Here is a 21602-nt window from a genome sequence, read left to right on the forward strand (position 1 = left end):
GAGCTACACATCAATTTAGTAAGCCTCTGTTAATAAAAGAGTTAGTACCCCTAGTATTTCTCTTAGTCGACTCGTTTGTTGAAGCATGTGTGGTAGGGCACACGTGTCAGATTGTGCAGAAATGATGGGTGGAGTGCTTTGTTTTCACTAGCCTTGGCGACTACTCCAAAGGGTGTCACCAGTAGGGGGTGAAAAAGCAATTACAGTTAGCAGTTATTGGCTAAAACCGCTAACCATAACCGCCTAGGCGGTTAACCGCTAGGCAGTTAACCATCGGTTAGCGGTTAGTAACTCTAGTAACTGCTAACCACTTTTTAAAAGAAAAATTTTAAAAAAAAAAAAAAAACAAAACAAAACAATGTCGTTTTATGGTAATATGATAATATCATATTACATACGACATCGTTTGTATAAAAAAAACACAAAAACGACATCGTTTCATGTATTTTTTTCAACTCATTTTCACTTAGAACAGGGACCGCCAGAACTATAAATGGGGCTGAACGCGATTTTCAACTCATTTTCTTTCCTTCCCACGAAATTTCCCTCTTCTCTCTCTTAGGGTTTGTACCTAAACCTTAAGGATTGGTTTGAGGAGTTCTCCAAAGGCAAATCTCGGAACATGTTTCTTAGCGTTAGATCCTCATTTCCACCAATAGTTTGAGGTAAACCCTAACTTTACTTAAGGTTGAGTTGATTTTTGGGGGGTTTTGCTTAATTTTCTAAATTTCTTTAGGGCTTTTGTAATTTGTGGAGTTATAAGCTTGGGTCAAGCTTCAGGTTGGAGTTTCATGTGGCGAAATTTCGGATTTTGTCCAAGATCAAGGTAAGCTTCAAACCCTGGAATTTTCCTTAGTGTTGTAAGTTGGGATTGTGGTGTCTAACCCTAGAGTTTCTCTATGGGTTGGTATTTTTAGTAGTGGATAATTGTTAAGGTGTAGAGTCTTAATAAGTGTACTTGTAGCGTGTAAAAACTGATGAGTTACATGTGGTTCATTATAAATACAAAACAATTCCTCCCACTGATTTAATGGGAGTCAAAACACAAACCTTGTGTTCATAGAAATCTAATATTTCAGTTGTATGACAGTATACTAAGACTCCATTTCTTTCGACGTAAAATGTTCTCCGTTGGAAAATATTTTCTTGAAAAATGATTTCCTTGAAAACATTTTTCGATGTTTGGCATGTATGAAAAATCACAAATATTTTTTTTATATACATTTTTTCGTTCACTCATATTAAACTTTAAATTACAACAATATCCCGACAGGTCTCGACCAAGTCCCAACGAGTCCTAATCGGGTCGTGGTTGTTTTTCAACCGGGTCTCAGCTAGGTCCTAGCGGTGGCTCTACTGGGTCCTACATAGTCCCGACCGAATCCCAGCGGCTCCCGATTGGTTCTCAATAAGTCCCGACCGTGTTCCACTAGTGTGTCGACTAGGTTCCGGCGGAGTCCCAACCAGGTCCTGAATAGCTTTTTCGTTCAAATTGAAAATATTTTATGTTAACTATTATTTTCGTGATACCAAAAAATATGATAAATATTTTCAAAAATCACTTTATGCCAAAACAAACGAAATAACATTTTTATTAGCTCTTCAAATAGACACGTGTCAGCTTGCCTTATTCCCATTTAGTATCTTCGTTCTCATGGTCTAAAGCGAGCAAGAATTTATGACCACTCATTCTCATCCGCATACATACCATATATTTTTCCCTCTCACTTATGATCAGCATTCTCCCAATATGCACACCAAAGACAAAAATGAGAAAAAGGAAAGCAATGGAGTCGGATCAATGATTATTGATTTGCTGAAATTAAGCATGAAAACTATCTTGATTTGATGTAAATCATCTTCCAAAAAAATCCATTTCTCATCATCCCATCAACATGGCCCATTTGCTAGCAAACCACCACAATATTCCAAGAAGATGGGAGCTCCAGAAATGCAGGACAAAGTTGAAGGATTGCGGAGGGAGTTGGAGAAATATTGGCGGCCGGCAAATGGTGAGAGTGAGAGGTTTTAAGGTGCAGAGTTCGGCGTCGTCAGCTGAGAAAGTGGGATCGGTTGGGTATTTGGTAAATGAGTGTGGGTGGAAGGTGAGAAGGTTGGTTGAGAAGGCAGATGAGATGAGGATGGTTGCTCAGGTTCAAGCTGAAGCATTTCATGTGCCTGTTGCTCTTTTCAATGACTTTTTCTTCGACTTCTTTCAGGTTTCCTCACTCTTATTTTCTTCCCTTAATTGTTTTAATTTTAATTTTATTTTGAATTTTTTCTGAGCTCCCTTTCCTTTGTTTGGATAATCCTGTTTTCATAGCTCACTATAGCCAGCCTAGTAGGGTACGTGTTAGATTTGAGTTGTGTCAAAGTATAGATATAAGATTATATAAGTCAATCATAACCCAATTACCATCAAGGGTGGTGGTTCAATGGTTAGGTAAGTACTATGGTATAAGTTCGAATCTCCGCAATAAAGAATCTCCATGCCTAATTAGTATAAACCATCTTGGTTCCTATTGATGCTATGATGAGGCGGGTGGTTAAGTTATGGCTCAGCCGGTCTTGAGAGTGTGCATACGGTTTCCGCCGTTTAGGTCCCTCCTGAACAATACCCCGTGGGTTGGTACTACAGTTCACGCTCAAGTAGAATAGCCACAATTGGTCTCCCCCTCTAACTTTTTTTAATTAGAAAAAAAAAAATCATAACCTAACTCATTAAATTAAATGGGTTAGACCTTTCAACTCTAACCCGCATGCACTCTCTCAAGTCGGTTGAGCCATAGCAAGGGCGGAACTAGAATATTGAGTTTGAGGGGTAAAAAAATAATAATAATAATTGGGCAGTCAAAAGCTAATTTTTAAAAGTATTTAATTTTTTTTTTTTTTTTTTTTTTTTGGGACCCACCCCTTGGCTTGGGGGAGGGGGGGCTGGGACCCCCCAAGGCTAGGGTTCGTTCCGCCCCTAAGTGATAATCTAACCTAACTCCATAAAAAAACACGAGCAACATCGAATCAATGGTATGAAAATAATTCCTAGAGCTAGCGCTTCCCATTTTAGGATTCGACTCTGACACATTTCACCCACTAAATCATTAAGAATTGGCTCGAATAACATAAGGCCCCACCTGGTTAAAAAATAAAAATAAAAATAAAAAATAAAAAATAAAAAGCAAAGAACGCTACATGAATATATATTGAGCATCATTTTTGAAGTTTTATGTTGCACTGCTGCTAAAATACAGGCTGAAGTGCTTTCTGGGCTTGCATACAAACTTAGGAGCTCACCTCCTAACAGGTAAATATTAACCATGGAAAAATGAATCTTATGGCTGTCATTACAGGAAAAATGGTCTTTAGAGACAACTTATGATCTAGCTAAAGACCATAATGTCGTCACTAATGACTATTAGTGTCATCATTAAATACTCATTAGCGACGATTTTAAGAGTCGTTGCTATTAATAAGTTATAAGCAACGACTCTATCTAGGTCGTTGCTACTATCATATCTATTAGTGACAACTATTTTTAGTCTTCGATGATGATATATACATTAGCAATGACTAAAATATAGTCGTCATTGATGATATGTACATCAACGACAACTATACACGGTCATCATTGCGTATGATATGCACATGATATGTGTTATCATCAACCCATATATTTAGGGCACCCTTTTTGTAGACATGAATTGAGCGTTTGAACAATTTTGTTGGTGGAATCATTTAATTGATATACCAAATATTTGATTCAAAATGGTTAGATATCATAAACAGATACGCATGTTTGGTGGCTGAGGCAATGGCCAATGTTTCTGATTCACAAAAGCAACTTGTGGGTGTTGTGGATGTGACTGTGTTGAGAGACCAAACTGTGCTGGACCATCTCCCACCTGAAGCAGAAGAGTATCTTTACGTCTCTGGGATTGCCGTCTTGAAAGCTTTCAGGTTACATATTTCCATCCTACTTTCCTTACCTTTTTTGCTCTTGCATTTGTCCTCCCATTTCCCTCATTGTTAGTTTTATTTATTTTCACTTGCTCCCAAAGTACCACAGATTTTGTAATTGTAATATCGAGTTATCAAGAGTTGCAATGTCGATATTGTATGTTTCAGCCCATTTTAATTTTCCCCCATCGTTAGGAATTTCTGTTAAATCCTAACGGATGATGCCAAAATGCCCAAAATATCCCTACCACGCGTGGGTCATGTGATTCATGTCCAAATTTTTGGTTTTTTTTTTAAAATAAAATTAATTAATTATGGCAAATTTGTATTTTTATAAATTTTACAGAAATATAAAAAGCATTTCATATGTTTACCGTTTGATTTAACCTTAAACTCTAACGATATGGGTGAAATTAAAGAGACTAAAACATAACATACTGCCATTACAAATTTTGATAATTCGAAGTTATATTCCTAAAACATGTAAGTGAAGTTTCTTCATTTATTTATTACACAAGTACATTTATTTATAGAGATATGCTACACATCATTCTCTCAACCATCTTTTAACCATCTCTTTTTACAAATCTAATAGATCCATCAATGAATTTGTAGACTCATGTAAGTGGGTCCCACAAAAATTTAATGGTAGATTCACCTATTCACTATACGGAGATGGTTGAAATAATAATTTTTATCATTTCTCTTATTTATATTAAGAGGTAATTACTGCAATGAACAGGAGACAAAAAATAGCTACAGTGTTGCTCAAAGCCTGCGACGTGCTATCAACAGTGTGGGGTTTCAAGTATCTTGCCCTTCGGGCATATGAAGATGATTTGGGAGCACGCAAACTGTATACAAGTGCAGGGTATGAAGTTGTCTCAGGTGATCCCCCATGGTTGACCACGTGGATCGGAAGAAAACGACGTGTTCTTATGATTAAACAGTGTAGTCTACATACGTAACGTTGTTTCTTCCTTGGTCATTTGTAGTATGGTGTGCGTGTTCCCATGCGGCTATGCCAGCATGCAAGTATCATGTGCATATGGTTGCCTACATGTATGCATATGTGTTTGCACAATTGGTGCATATGTAACTAAAAGAGCAAGAGCGTGACTTTTGTATGTATGTAAATGTTGCTACAGTGACCACACACAACGTCGAAGATCTACAAAAAGGCTAAGGGTCAAAGTGGCACGAGGTTGGAGCTACTTTTGACGCTTAAGCTAGTAAAATAAGGTGCATGAGCAAAGTGAGCCAAAAAAAAATGTAAAACACCACCTTAATGTGGTGTAAATGTGTAATTCGTTTTACCTTTTGTGATTGCGTTTCTTTTTGGATGTCGAATCCGTTGGACCTTCCTTACCGAGTGGGTTTGTAATGGCAAGGCATTGATTTGCTTTGAGATAGTATCACCAAAGACTCCTTTCTTCATTGTGTAAATTTTAGATTGGCAAGTCAATAATTAAGTGATTTTATTGCTTATTGAGTTTATTACTTTTTGGCATGTGCAAGGGGAATGGTTCACGTGTGTACACCACTTGGTGAGCTCGGGCCTTAGGCTTGGGCCAGGTCTGCCTTTGGGCCGACGGGCGCTCAATTGGACTCTCCAGGCCTTTCTACATTTTGAATACTCCAGTTGCCCCCCAATTTTCCTGAGCAACTTGGTGATTAAAACGACCAGTGAGATTATGGTGAGACAAGCATAGTGACGTGTAGAGCTACCACCAGTCTCGAAAGATAGTGAACCAAAAATTGGACCCCAGTACACTCAAAGAGTATCGTTGGGAAAGGAAGAGAACTAAGGCTATTCCACAACAATTAGTCCAATGGAAGAACATAACACCCGAGTAGGCTACTAAATAGGATTAGTTCACTCCATTAAGTTATATGACAGTTGTATAACATCTACTAAATATCATTACTCTCTTTCCTAAATAGTTTTAGTGTTTTTGAAACAATTCAGCATCCAAAATCAAACAGTTGCCACCTGTTTGATTACCTAAAAAGAGTAGAGGAAGGCATGCACTTCAAGAAAATTGGTTACTTTGAATGACTTACAATAATCAAATTTAGCTCTCGTCCTGTCCTAGTTCAATTTACCAAAAAAAAAAAGGTAAGAAGAACAAAAGAAAATTATAAACTGGCAATACGCCCCAGTTCTGAAGATCAATCACAAGCCTGCGAGCTCCTGTGATATTAGATGCTTTCACAGGGAAGTAATATACATCACTTACCTGAGAACTATTTTGGAATTTCCTGAGTAAGATTAGAATCCTATGCAGTCCAATCTTCATCACTTCCACTGGCATCCTAAACAAGATAGTAATGAATGTAATTAGGAAGACCAGCACATTTGCTGTATCACTTCAAATATGCTTCAAAAAATTAGTTGAAACATTGTTACAGCATCAATGGCTACCGTAGTAACTGTTCAAGTTTAGTGCCAGGTAAAGAATCATTTATCACAACCTGGTAAAAACTGAGACACAGTTTGCAAATGCAATGTAGATATATATTCTAGTTGGGAAAAAGTTACCTTTGAAGAGCTTGAGAATTCTTCAATATCTTCATCTTCAATCTACAAGGTTTATGTAATGTGTTAGTTACTTGTTCAATGAATAGCAGAGGTAAAGAATCATCAAGGACTTCACTTCTATCATCCGTTGGAAAGGTTTTTTCTTTTTTTCTTTTTTTTTTTTCAGTGGATAGCAGAGAAGCAAATCACTTGGTTGAATCGAAAGCCAGAAATAGAAGGATCTAAGAAAACCAAACTTAAAGCTTTTGAATACGAAAGTCAATCCCTCACAAGCTCTCTATTGAACTCGTTACCGATGCACCGGGACTTCAGAAACTACATTACAGACCTGGGCATAACAAAGACTAAAGCAAACACGAAAAAGAAAAGCTGGCAGGCAACCAATCCACGGAAAATTCGAAGCCCTATTTGAACATACTGGAAAACCCATTCCAGAATCACCATCTCCACCGTGAACAATCATCATACCACTCACAGGGTAATCTCAAGTCTTCTGGCTGCAGAAACCATATCATAAAGTTATTTCCCTTTACCATCCGCAACCACATTAGTACTCCATTCAACACCAGCGGAATTCCAGCAAACACAGACTGGAATTTCTACATCTTCGCATGAAATCCTTCTCCACGAGCCTTGAAATCCTCATCACCACTTCCTCTACTCACCTTAGATGACAGGTTCTCTGGAAGGAAGGAACCCATTCCCATCTTCTTCACCATCTCAACAGAAACAAAGCAGAAATCTAAAAGAGTACTAAAGCCCTCAAAATAAAATGAAAATAACTTGAATCTAGACAGAGCTGTAATCCAAGGTAAAACATGAAAAGAGAGAGAGTCCAGCAATGGAATCTCATAAAAATAAAAATAAAAAGAAGAAAATCTAGAGAGAGAAGCTCCCAACCCATTACAAGGTGCATTTTATTGGGTGATCAACACGGATCTGTCCCACTCAAAGCAGTTTCAAGAATAACACTGAATAAGTTACAATTAATACTTAAGGGGACAAGAACACATATACTTCGAAATAAACCCAAAATGGTTTAGATATTGAACTGAAGGAACCTAAAAGTCCTTTCTGAACTATTGTACTGGACTATCCCTTTGAAGACATCCAATATAATTGAAATGTAGTGTTGTGCTGGACACAAGGATAAGAATGGATCATTAATGAGGCAGTTCATCATAAAAAATCCGCTTATGAAACACATAACCAAGATCAGAGTAATATTACTAAAAAATATTAAGCTTGACTGAAGTCGTTCAATAAAATTCAGTTTGTTTTCCAAGCCTTTGAAAGTAGGAAATTAGATGTTTCAGGTAAAAAATTTATCCAAAAAAAAGACAACAATAAAAAAGAAAAAAAGAAACATCAACTCTAATAATACTAGTGTTACTATTTGATGATATATTGCCAGTGGTCACAAGAACAATAAGCATAACATGACTAATGATTACTTTTAATGGGACAACAACAAATTCAATTAAAAACTACATATTTGGAAAATAATATTTTGATAATGTTGACAAAGGCCCAGAAAAGAAAACAAATAAAATAAATAACATATGGTATTTGCCCAGGTGATATCAATCTTTCTCTACCAGTATTCAACTAGAATTGCAGAAATTCTAAGTCTGAGAGTACAGCTCAAGCCACAAATTGTATAACACCCAGCATTGCACTAATACAGATACATACAAGACACTGAAATCGAAGCAATCTATATGAGACGAGAAATGGGGACCAGCAGAGGGTGAGGGAAAAGGCAGTGAAAAATCAGCCAAAAGACTCACAAAAAAGTTTCCTTCCTAAGGACCTCAAAACTGCACACCATCAATGCCAGCCAAATTTAGCTCAATCAGAAGCATGACGCGCAACTCTAGGTTAGTCATGGACAGCATAATGCTCACACATTTTTTTTTCCTTGGGCAGGCAGATTCTCCTATAAATAGGGGATCCAGCCTCCAGGCGCTTTTGGTGAGATACAGGGGAAAACATCAGGTCATCCTTTCTTGTTGAATGTCCCAGGCCCGAGTACTTTTCTTTTTCCCAATAATAGCCTAGATGAAGTAAGGAACATTTTAACTTAATGCTTTTTTTATTATTATTATTATTATTTACAAGATGGTTCTCATTCTAGGAGTCTAAAACACCAAAATGCCAGAACATATTCAGAAGAAATAAGAACACTATAAAGGCTAGATAACAAATCAAATAACACCCTTCCTGCTCTTCCTCTCCCACCCTCCTAGTTTAAACAAATTTCAAATAAGACAAAAAAATTAACGTTGACTTAGGGAATATGATATTATAGACAGAAATATACCTTTAGTTTTGATAAATGATGACAAGATAGAACTACACAAAAAACACATATGAACCAAAACTAAAACAAAGTACCTCATCTTCTTTTTTCATCATCATGATTCTTCCCTCTGCAAATTCAGAAATTCCAGTTCATAAGTTTGCCAAAGATGCATTTACATACACTCTTGAAACAACAAAAGTGATGCACAAGAAGGTTCAGAATGAAGCATTTACACAAATACATAGATTAGTATTTCTTTCAAAGGATATAAGATCGTTATCCATTATTATCTTATCCGTTTTAATTAAAAGTAAATAAAGACTCCTTGTATCCCATCAAATTCAATGAACCCATCATTTAAAAATAGTAAAATAAAACAAGAAGTCTATAGAACAGAGAAATAGATCACACCCATTTCTCCAACACCCATAGGTGGCTTTTAAACCACCATTGGATTAAAATCCAATAAAGATCCATCATAAATCCAATGATGGTTTTAAAAGCCACCTATAAGTGTGAGGAAATAAGTGTGGAGAAGTGAAAGTGTGTGTAGCATTACTCGAAATAGATATATTTGTCAATTGTATTGAATACCTCTCAATGTGAGAGTTCCTCGTATTATATAGAAATTGTCTAGGTAATTACAGGTTGTATCTCAGCGATTACAGCAATCTAGGGAAACAAATAAGGTAACTAAAATCTACCTATTAATTACAATATACTATAGCTATAATACAAGAACATGCCATAACTAGAAAGACTAATTATGGCTAAATATATAATGATATATATAGACCGTATCTGACTAACATCTCCCCTCAAATTGATGCTGGTCAATCAAGAAGCATCAATTTGCCCACAAGGAACTGATGACGCTGTCTTGTCATAGCCTTCGTGAAGACATCAGCTATCTGGAGATCAGTGGAAACATGAGGAAGAGAGATAACACGAGTGTCCAAGGCTTCCCGAATAGAATGACAGTCTACCTCAATATGCTTCGTACATTCATGGTAAACAGGATTAGCAGCTATTTGAATGGCACTAGTATTATCAGCATGAAGAGGAGTAGAATCAGTTTGAGAAGAACCAAGCTCAGTCAGAAGCCCACGAAGCCAGACAATCTCAGAACAAGCAGCAGACATTGCCCGGTATTCGGATTCAGTAGATGATTTAGAAACGCAAACTTGCTTCGTACTCTTCCAAGAAATCAAAGAATCACCAAGAAACATGCACCAACCCGTGACAGACCGCCGAGTGTCAGGACATCCTGCCCAATCCGCATCACTATAAGCAACAAGGCGAAGAGGAGAGCCGGTTGGAAAGAACAACCCACGGCCAGGGGACCCCCGAAGATATCGAATGATACGTCGAACAGCAGCTAAATGAAGATGGTGTGGAGTTTGCATAAACTGGCTAACCTGCTGGACAGCGAAGGAAATATCGGGCCGAGTAATAGTCAAATAGTTCAAGCTGCCTACCAACTGTCGGAACACAGTAGGATCAGAGAGAAGATCATCCTCCTCACGTCGATATTTCACATTAACCTCCATAGGAGTATCCACCGAAGAAGAATCCTGAAGACCAACCAGGCTAATCAAGTCCTGGGTATATTTGTGTTGATTCAAGAATATACCAGAAGAATCAGTGTGCACCTCCAACCCCAGAAAATACGTAAGAGGACCAAGGTCTTTCATATGAAAAGAGTCTTGAAGATTTTGCTTGAGATGTGCAATCAAACTGGAGTTGGTGCCCGTAATGACAATATCATCCACATACACAAGTAAAAGAACGAGACCAGTCGGAGTCTTGCAAAGGAACAAAGAAGAATCATATTGGCTTAAGACAAAGGACAAGCGAAGCAGAGTAGACCTGAATTTTTCAAACCATGCCCGGGGAGCCTGTTTTAAGCCATAGAGAGACCGCTTTAACTTACACACAGCGGCAGATGGAGAAGAAAACAAACCCGGAGGAGGAATCAAGTAAATATCCTCTTTGAGATCACCATGAAGAAAAGCATTTTTGACATCCATCTGGTGAAGTGGCCAGCCTTGGGAGGCGGCAATAGAAATAATTGTACGCACTGTGGTCATCTTCACGACCGGAGCAAATGTCTCCTCGTAGTCCACCCCATATTCTTGCCTGTTCCCAAGAGCAACTAATCGGGCCTTATACCAATCCAGAGTCCCGTCAGAGCGAAGCTTAATCGAGTAAACCCATTTACAACCAATGGCTTTAACATGAGAGGGGCAAGGAACCACGTCCCATGTATGATTGTCCTGGAGAGCCCAAAGTTCCTCATCCATCGCTTTCCGCCAACATTCATATTTAACAGCCTCGGAAAAACATGTAGGAATGGAAATAGAAGATAAAGTAGCATTAAAAGAAGTGTGGGAAAAACCATACCTATCAGGAGGACGTGATACCCTAGTAGAGCGTCGAGGACCAGACTCATGAACTGTCTCAGATGGCGGGTCAATCGGATGAGTTGTCGGAACAGTTTCAGATGAAGGGTCAGTCTCGGGAAGGGGCAAAGTTGGTAGACGTCGAGTATACACAATTTCAGGTTTGAACCGCTCAGGCAAAAGAGGCAATTCATCAAAACAAGGTAGAATACTAATCTCAGGCAACGATTCAACATGTGTAGAAAAGAAACATTGATTCTCAAAGAAATCAACATTACGAGATATACGAATTTTGTTAGAACAAGGATCATAGCAAACATAACCTTTGTGAGAAATACTATAACCCATAAAGGCACATTTAATAGACGGAGCAGAAAGTTTGTGACATTCATGAGGAGGTAAATGAACAAAGCAAACACATCCAAAAGTATGCAAATCAAGATAGCTAGGATGCTGATGATGCAATCGATAATAAGGAGAATCAAAATTCAAGACCTGAGAGGGCAGTCTATTAATTAAGTAAACTGCGGTAGATAATGCCTCAACCCAGAATTTAGAAGGAACAGAGGACTCAAGCAATAAGGTGCGAACAACGTCCAAGAGATGTCGGTTCTTTCGTTCCGCCACCCCATTTTGTTGAGGAGTATAAGGACAAGAGCGCTGAGAGACAATTCCTTTGTGGTGTAAGAAATTATGAAACTCGCGAGACATGTATTCTCCACCAGAATCAGACCTCAAAATCTTAATACCTGTAGAAAATTGGTTCTCAATATACGCTACAAAGGTCTGAAAAACAGACAAGACCTCAAATTTGGCCCGAAGAAAATAGACCCAAGTATACCGACTGAAATCATCTATGAATGTCACAAAATATTTATATCGAGCATGAGAAATTACAGGAGAAATACCCCATACATCACTATGCACAATATCAAAGCATTTTGCAGCACAACTACCATGAGAAGAAAACGAAAGAGTTTTACTCTTACCAAGCTTGCATACAGAACAGTCAAATGACAAATTTTTAAAAACACGTTCTTTATTGCCTAACAAACCAGAATTTAACATATGAGACAGTTTGGATGACCCAAACGTTTGTGCCATACTTTGTTCGGAGTGTTAACTGTCATACAAGTCAAAGATAAACAACTAGGAATTGAAAAGTGCAGTGGAAATAGTCTGCCAACTTTAGGCCCCTTCGCGAGTATCTTCCCCGACACCTGATCCTGCACAAGACAACCATCACGAGAGAAATGGACATCACAGTTTTTTTCAACTAACTGGCCAACTGAAATAAGACTACTAGAAAGTTCAGGAGATACATAAATATCTCTGAATGAAGTATTGATATCTCATACTTCAGTAATAGCTAAATGACTCCCATTAGCTACTTGAATATGGGATGAACCATGATATGGACGAACATTGCAAAGAGTATCGGACGATCTGGTCATATGATTGGATGCAGGAGAATCAATAAGCCAAGACTTAGAAGAAATAGTACCATTACCTTGGAGCCCTAAGGCTGAAAAGGCTGACATAATCATCTGCTGGACCATTTCAGGAGTAAGAACAGCTGATCCGACCGCAGAAGAAGCTGAGGGCATCACTGGAGCAGAAGAGGTGTTCACTGCAGCCTGATAGGCAGTAGCTTGACGATTCTGAGGTCAAATGGGACATTCTTTGATAAAGTGGCCCTGTTTCTTACAGTAGTTGCAAGATTTCTTTGCACAGTTGGCAGCATTATGACCATACTCCTTGCAGCTGAAACACTGAACCTTGCGCATATCCTTACCCTTCCCTTTCCCATGGGCAGCATAGGCTACTGGATTCGGGTTGGAATCTTGCTGGAACGTAGCCTGTATGAGAAGACGCTGCTCCTCGCGAAGTAACTCTCCAAAACAAACATCCAAAGATGGAGAAGGATCCCGATTCATTAAATTTGAGTGAATAACCTCAAATTCAGGGCGCAATTTCATCAGGAATTGATCTCTCTTGCTTTGCTCATGAACTGCCTGAACAGCAGAGAGAGATGCAGCAGGTACCTTCGCATAAACCATATCAGAAAATTCTCCCCACAAATTTTGAAAACCAGAAAAATACTCCGGAATGGAGAGATTGCCTTGAGTGTAACTAGCAATCTCATATTCCAGCTGAAAACGGCGTGCGGTATTGTCCTAATGATAAACTTTCAACAAATACTCCCACATAGTCTTCACAGTCTTATAGGGCCTCAAATTGAGCACAATAAGAGGATCAACAGACCCTAAGATCCAAGACATCACACGTGCATCCTTGACCTTCCACTTAGCCAACTCCTTAGTTTCCGTAGGAGCTGGATCACTACCGTCAATATGGCCCCACAACTCTTTTCCCATAACAAATAATTGAAACTGGAATTCCCAAGCAGAATAATTTTTTCCAGTAAAACGAACCCCAAAAGCCTCGCTAGAAGACATGATGAAATAAGAAAATTAGAAATTAAAAACACCTGATAAAGGAGTAATAGGCCCACCAGATCTGTTGGACAGCAAGCCCAAGTCCACACAAGTCAAACACCACTCAGCAACCCCAAACAGCAACAAAGCCCAAGCCCAGCAAGCCCAAAGTTACCAGCAACTAAAAATATGAGCCCACAGCTACCAGTCAAGCCCAAGCCCACCAAACAGCACCCAAACAGCAACCAAACAGCACCCAAACATCACCCAAATAGCACCTCGCGTCTTCACCAAACAGAAACAGCAACCAAAACGATCATGCGACCACGCTGCCGTCAGCCCAAATCCTCCAGAATCGCCGACAGCCCAAAACGACCACGCCGCCGCCAGCCCCTACTCCTCCAGAATCGCAGACAGCCCCAAATCCTTCACGACCACGCCGCCGTCAGCCCCAAATACACCAGAATCGCCGACAGCCCAAAAACGACCACACCGCCGTCGACCCCTAAGACGAAATTCCGGTAAGAATAAATTTCCTACCCCCACCAGAATTATCGTCAACTTCTCCTGAAGTTACCGACAACCAAAGAGACCAATAGCTCAGTCCCGACGCAACACAGAAAACTCGAATCACAACCCTAATTTAGATGATTTTGGCTCTGATACCATGTCAATTGTATTGAATACCTCTCAATGTGAGAGTTCCTCGTATTATATAGAAATTGTCTAGGTAATTACAGGCTGTATCTCAGCGATTACAGCAATCTAGGGAAACAAATAAGGTAACTAAAATCTACCTATTAATTACAATATACTATAGCTATAATACAAGAACATGCCATAACTAGAAAGACTAATTATGGCTAAATATATAATGATATATATAGACCGTATCTGACTGACAATATTTATTCATGATCAGATTATATTTGTTTGATACACTTCCAATAAAAAATAAGTATCTACACAACTTACACATAGCTAGAATGGCTGAACTATCTCTAAACAAAACTATATGCAATCCCAATATCTTATATTAAACTGTGAAAAATGAAGAACCAATACTATTTCCAGTCATGTGGGCTAGCATGGGTTATGCCTAGCCCTCATGGTAGACCTTTTCACTTGTTGGAGAGGGCTAGGTGACAGTCTTCAGAGACCAGTGTGAAAGATGGTTTTGTCCTGCCTAATATGGTGTCATTGGAGGAAAAGAAATGATAAAAGTTTTGAAGACCGTTAGAGGACGGCAGTGAGCTAAATTCTTTCTTCTCCAATATGCTTTTCCACTGGACAGCTGCTTTTGACCATCTTAATTTGCCTAATTTTCATCATCTTCTTTCTCTTTCTAGTTAGGTGTATCCCTTGTATACTTCATATGTGCCTGAGTTGCGCCTTTGCGCTTTTTAATGATATTTCGATTACTTATCCAAAAATAAAGTTGCAAGTTAGAGGGCAATATGATGTTATGCAGATTGAATCAGGTGAAATGGTGCCACGTTTAAGAAATGCCTACCCACACATAAAAAAGTTTTTTAACTGTATTTTGGTGAAAATTAGTTCAATATAGTCCATAGGAGAAGAAATGAAGGACTAAGGCTAACCCAGAAACAACTATTTACAAAAGTTTTGTACTTTCTGTTGAACCTAGTGAGAACAGATGGAAAAAAATAAGAAACTGAGGAATAACTTCCTGCGATGCAGAAACTATAGTTTCTCGATAAAGTCTGTCACTAGAAACTTTCTACTCCCATAAAATCTAGAACTTACAACATAGCCTTTATAATCTGCAAAAAAAAGGAACGGGCCAATTCCTAAACAGGCACTAATTATGCATTTATATCATTCAATGGTAAAATCTATCAACTCACCTGGAATGCATATCACTATTGTACACAAAACAAGAATGGGGAACATTGAAAGCCACTTTTACTCAATTGGGTGCAAGAGGATTTGAGCCATTTAAGATATTGTGTAATCAGAAGTTAGGATGCTATAAGGTAGTACAAGTCAAGAGTCTCTCAAACTGTAGCCTCTTTTTACCCAAACCACATATAGAGTTTTCAACTTATTTTGTATATTTGCCTTTCAAAATGGCAAATGCAGTAAGACATTAAAAATTTCAGATTGTCAAAATTAGGTTTGTGGAATAAAAATTCATTACATCTAGAAACAGCAAGTAGATCCTCAACCATAAAACAATTGAGTTAAAATCCTTTTTCTAAAACACTGATTTTCTTCTAAGAAATCTCCAAAACAAAAATTATTTCTCTTTCAATAGAACAACAATTAATACTCATCTAATGAACAAAAATCATTACTTAATAAAGTTGTTCTTATAATAGGGCCCATGTACACTGTTACCCCTGCGTACTAGGGTTGTGGGGCCTTTATGACCGTGGCAATGCCTGTGGCCGCAGACGTGCCTTCTGGGCCAGCCGTTTAACTAAAGGTGCACTAAGTTTGGCAAAATGGATGGATCCCACCTTCTCAACGTCCTTCAGTGGGTTGTGCTTCCATCTCTAGCGCCAATACCGTACTGCGTTTCTCTGAATTCTTGGGCCAAAATTATCTCCTCCACACTCTTGCCCCATATTATAAAACTTTTTTCTTTTCCTTTACTTCTTTTCTCTTAACTCAACCTTGGGCAAAGTGTCAGAGGGTTTAACTTCTCTTTACTTTCCAAAATTACCTTTCATAATGCACCTCAATAAAAACGATATACCCTTAAAATCTCAAGTGACAATAAACAGCTTTTCTAGTTTGAAAACTTCTTATACGAATATTTAAAGTGACATAAATCTTTGTAAGCTTATAAATACATAACATGAGCATTTAATTAACACAACAAAAGCATTTAAATAAAACAAGTAAGAAGTTTTACAAAAAAAATATGAAAAGGAAAAATACTTTGAAAGAGTTAAGGACATCCCTTTAACTGATATTGCAGCTATAAAGGCTGATTCATACTGTTAACCACCTAAACCGATAGAATTTAGCTATATCAGCCTTAGGCTAAACACATAGGTCCTATCTATAAGTCTATCTTGACTATGCCCGACCCTCAGAAAAGTTAGATCAATTATACCCATTATTATTTACTGGACCAACAATTACAGAATTGTTTTGGTACTTAACAGTGATGACATTTGTAAGATTTTATTCCATTATTTCTTCTAGGCTTGATCAAGATAAGAAAAACATCTTTATTTAAACTGATTTTATTTCTTATTGTTATTAAAAAAAAAATAAACTCAACTATTCACAAGTTTTCTACAGAATTCAAAGTTTCATGACCACAGTTACTTTTTACGTATTAATACTAACAGATGCTATAGGTATAGTTCACTAATGACAAAACAAAACTCCTATTTCTTCAATTACCAATTTGGTCATCACATGCTTTTCTAGAAAAAAAATTGATGATAACAAGTAACCAACCGAAACTTCATGGTTCTTATTCCCTATATATCTTTTATTCTAAAATCTGATATAACAACGTTCCATAAATCTGGTATACTCCAATTATACTATGTAAGTTTAAAAATCACAAAATATCTAAAAGACTATGTTGATGAAGAAATTTCAACTCTATATAAATGCTTCAAGCATTAAGAAATATTTCTGTACAATTTAATACATTTAACTTTTCTATGATTAACAAGAATAATGTTCAAAATTACATTAGTTGGTAGATCCAAAGAACAAAAGAAAACAAAAGAACATAAGAATTTTCAATAATACTTACTTGAATTCAAGAACTTTGAGAGAAATTTATCTATGGTTTTGGGTTGGGTGAGAGAACGTATGGGTGTATTTTGATAGGTGAAGGAGAACGTGTGCTTTGGTAAATGAGAGAGCTTGTACGTGTGTTTTGATAAATGAGAGAGAAAACGTGTTTTTGAGTGAATGAGAGAACGTGTTGTAGGTGGTTTAATTCCTTTAGGTAACTTCTAGGAATTTAAATTTAAGAGCATGTAGTTAATACATAAGATAATGAGGATAAGATCTTTTCAAAAAGTGCATGTGTTTTGATAAACAAACGTGTGTTTTATTAAGCCCTAGGAGATTTAATAAAATTTTGAATTCCAAGAGATAATGCAGTTTTTGTTTTATAGCTTTAGATTTAAACTAAAATTTTAAAATGAGAAGTTGTCAACAAATTGCATTACCGAAAATTTGAATGATTTGTGGAATGTTTTAAATTTTTGTAATTATCTAAAATTAAATTAGCAAATAAAATATTTGAAAATTACAATAACAAATAAAATTTTATTGATTCATTCTTGGGCTTTTGATCCATTTTACTAAGTTGTCTTAGGCCCAACTAGTCAAGCCTGCATCTCTAACCTATCCTCAAGACTAACATGTAAATCTATTATGGGCTTAAAGTTGGGGCGTTACAATGGCATTACAATTGCTATCAGAGCTACGTTATAAGGTTCTGTAGACTCTTAAGAACCAAAGCATTAAGTTAACACTTAGTGGGGAAAAAGGGGAAACCACATTCCAGCCTAGTGGAGTCGGTCTGTTTTCCTATGTATTAGGAAATGAGGAAAGTATTTGTTAGAGAGTCCGAACTTGATAACTTCGTTTGTAAAGATGACACCTAACACGTGTAACCATAATGGAAATGGAAACCAGCCTGAAAATGAGTGTTAACCGTAATGAAAACGGAAACCAGAATCAGAACTCAGAAGCCTTGACTGCTTTGGCTGCTCAACTATTGGCTCTTTTGGCAAGGGGTGCTAATGCCAATCGAGGTGGAGGACAAAATGAGGATGAACAACATGGATGTATCTTTGAACAGTTTAACAAACAACACCCCCCAATTTTTGAAGGACAGTCAGATGCAGTAGCTGCATAGAACTAGATCTCATAGATTGAGAAATTGATGGAAGTTATGCGTTGTACGGATGGCCAGATGCCTCTCTATGCCACTTTCAAACTAACTGTGGAGGCAGAATGCTGGTGGATGGCAAAGAAGGAACATTTGCAGCAACAAGTGGGTGAAGACGTATCCATTACTTGGAAGAACTTCAAGGATGCATTTCTGGAACCTTTTTTTCCCCAATAAGTTCGACAAGCTAAGGCTCATGAGTTCACTGATCTTAACCAGGGATCATTGACGGTGGAACAGTACGCCGCCAAATTTATAGAACTCTCACGATTTGCTCCATATTTGGTAGCCACAAAAGATTTGAAGGCGAGGAAGTTCGAGAAAGGATTGCAACCGAAAAGCATGAATCAAGTGGTTGGCTTTGAGATTGGTAATCTGATGGACCTAGTGAACAAAGCATCGATAATTGAGCAGACATTGAAGGCCAATGCAGAATATTTCAACCAAAAGAGAAGTGCGCCACAGGGAACCAGTTTGGGGGTCACTACCCTAACAAGAGAAGATTCAACCAACCTGCGGTAAGAAACCCCACACCTCAGCAGCCTAATAACCATGGAGGAGGCGAGCAACACCCCGCATGTCAGAAGTGTGGAAAAATGCACTCCGGGATTTGCCTTTTCGGACAACTAGTTTGTTATAGATGCGGTAAATCAGGACATTTCGCCAAAGATTGCAGAATTTCTGTCAACAATCAGTCCGGCCAAAACCGCTGCAACGGACAACAGAAAACAACACCAGCACGTGTGTACACATCGACACCAGGAGATACAGAGACGTCAAATGATGTGGTGACAGGTACTCTTTTAATTGCATCTTGTAGTTCTACTGTGCTTTTTGATTCAGGGGCAACACATTCGCTTGTGTCATGCTCTTTTTCCAGAACTTGTGGTTTGGGATCGGAATGGATGGATGTGCATTTAGCAGTAGCTACTCCCATAGGGAAAACAGTAGTATGTACCTCTATAGTTAAAAGTTATCATATTTCAGTGCAAGGTCATATCATGCGAGCAAATCTCGTTACTATAGAGATGAGTGGTGATCTTGGGTATGGATTGATTGTCTATGTATCATGCTTGTGTAGACTGCTACCGCAAGGAAGTAGTGTTCAAACCACTTGGAGCAGCAAAATTCAAAGTGTGTGGAAACATGAGTAGTAGCCTTCCACAATTAGTATCAGCAATACGAGCGACTCGGTTATTGAACCAAGGATGTCTTGGCTTTCTAGCTTGCATGACAAAGGAGAAGTCAGGAGTAAAGATTGAGGAGATACCTGTTGTACAAGACTTTATGGATATATTTCCAGAAGAACTACCCGGATTACCTCCTAGTAGGGAAATTGAATTTACCACAGACTTGTTACCGGGCATGGCACCACTATCTAAGGCTCCTTATCGAATGGCACCACTTGAACTCAAAGAATTGAGGGAGCAACTACAAGAGCTTTTAGAGAGGGGATTTATTCGTCCGAGTGTATCTCCTTAGGGAGCACTAGTCCTGTTTGTAAAAAAAGAAGGATGGATCGATGAGGTTGTGTATGGACTACAGAGAGCCAAACAAAGTGACTACCAAGAATTGAAGACCTTTTCGACCAACTTCAAGGGTCTCAAGTGTTCTTCAAGATTGACCTTCGGTCTAGATACCACCAACTCAGGGTTAAGGAAGAAGATATCCAAAAGACAGCTTTTAGAACGCAGTACAGACATTATGAGTTCTTGGTTATGCCTGTTGGGCTAACCAATGCCCCAGCTACATTTATGGATATGATGAATCGAGTTTTTCAAGAATTTGTCGATCGGTGTGTGGTAGTTTTTATTGATGATATACTGATCTATTCGAAAAGTCGGGAGGAACATGAGGAGCATCTACTTAAGGTATTGAGCATTTTGAGAAAACATAAGTTGTATGCGAAGTTTAAAAAGTGTGAATTTTGGCCGGAACAAGTGGCATTTTTGGGGCATGTAATAACGAAGGAAGGAATTTCTGTGGATCCTGGTAAGGTGGAGGCAGTGGTAAATTGGACAAGACCGACGAATGTCCATGAAATACGAAGCTTTTTGGGTCTCGCGGGTTATTATAGGCGATTTGTAGAGGGTTTCTCCAAGTTGGCCACACCCTTAACAAGATTAACCCAGGAGAATGAGAGATTTTATTGGTCAGAGGAGTGTGAACGAAGTTTTCAAGAGTTGAAGAATCGCTTAGTTACAACACCCGTTCTTACTCTCCCATCAAGAACCGACGGCTTTGTGATCTACAGTGATACCTCGCATAAAGGTTTGGGTTGTGTTTTGATGCAACATGGGAAAGTGATCACTTATGCCTCGAGACAATTGAAAACTCACGAACGCAATTATCCTACTCATGACCTCGAGCTTGCCGCTGCTATCTTTGCCTTAAAGATCTGGCGACACTATCTTTATGGAGAGCATTGAAAAATTTACACAGACGATAAGAGTCTGCAATATTTTTTCACACAAAAGGAACTTAATATGCGCTAGAGACGGTAGTTGGAACTTATCAAGGATTACGATTGTTCAATCAACTATCATCCGGGAAAAGAAAATGTCATGGCAGATGCCCTTAGTAGAACGACATCAGTCGGAGGGATGGCATCTACTTTCACCACACAGAAGAAATTACTTTTGGATATGGAGCCAGCGGGAATAGAAATGTCAATAGAGGAAGTTCAGTCTTACCTTAGCAATTTAACCTTGGAACCAACCTTGCTTGAGCAAATTAGAGTTGCCCAGCTAGCAGACATTGAACTAATTAGTATCAGGGAAGAAGTTGGTAAGGGCAAGCAACCAGATTTTAGTATTGCTAAGGATGAAACATTCGAAATATCATTTTTTTTTTTTTTTAACTAGACAACAAAAGAAAAACGCTCCCTTCTCTCTCTTCACGTTTTTTCGTTTGTATTTGCCTCTAACCCCGTATAGGTGGCGCGTGGTAGCGCTACACATTAGGGTTAGCTCATTTTTGGACTGTTACGTCGCCGAGTTCTTGGAGGCTGGTCCTCTGAGGTGCCTATGGATCAACGGTTCTCCATTCAAGTGAAAACGTTCAA

The 21602-nt window shown here is 38.3% G+C and overlaps 2 protein-coding genes and 1 pseudogene across 3 annotated transcripts in view; 1 reads left to right on the forward strand and 2 right to left on the reverse strand.

Annotated features, from left to right (window-relative positions):
* The first annotated feature begins 1732 nt into the window (after positions 1-1732).
* On the forward strand, positions 1733-5203 carry LOC132183670 (Acyl-CoA N-acyltransferases (NAT) superfamily protein). Its single transcript, XM_059597037.2, has 4 exons — positions 1733-2219; positions 3249-3301; positions 3784-3954; positions 4697-5203. Exons 1-4 carry the CDS (start codon positions 1896-1898, stop codon positions 4920-4922), a joined length of 774 nt encoding a protein of 257 aa, XP_059453020.2. The 5' UTR covers positions 1733-1895; the 3' UTR covers positions 4923-5203.
* Positions 5204-5810: 607 nt separating this feature from the next.
* The window catches only part of RHL1 (root hair initiation protein root hairless 1 (RHL1)), a 39002-nt gene continuing 23210 nt past the window's right edge, over positions 5811-21602 (reverse strand). Inside the window, exons 10-12 of the mRNA XM_088518134.1 lie at positions 8894-8928; positions 6497-6538; positions 5811-6270 (exon numbers count right to left, since the gene is read on the reverse strand). Of these exons, the coding sequence (XP_088374260.1) occupies positions 6235-6270; positions 6497-6538; positions 8894-8928 (113 nt within the window). The 3' untranslated portion in view covers positions 5811-6234. The remainder of the gene's footprint in view (positions 6271-6496; positions 6539-8893; positions 8929-21602) is intronic.
* LOC148584618 (uncharacterized) lies at positions 12264-13632 on the reverse strand (annotated as a pseudogene). Its single transcript, XR_015912902.1, has 2 exons — positions 12714-13632; positions 12264-12429 (listed from the first exon to the last, which is right to left on the reverse strand). The product of XR_015912902.1 is annotated as an uncharacterized LOC148584618 (transcript).

The sequence above is a fragment of the Corylus avellana genome, chromosome 7 (assembly GCF_965113065.1).
Source record: "Corylus avellana chromosome 7, dhCorAvel1.hap1.2, whole genome shotgun sequence".
Taxonomy (NCBI): Eukaryota; Viridiplantae; Streptophyta; class Magnoliopsida; order Fagales; family Betulaceae; genus Corylus; species Corylus avellana.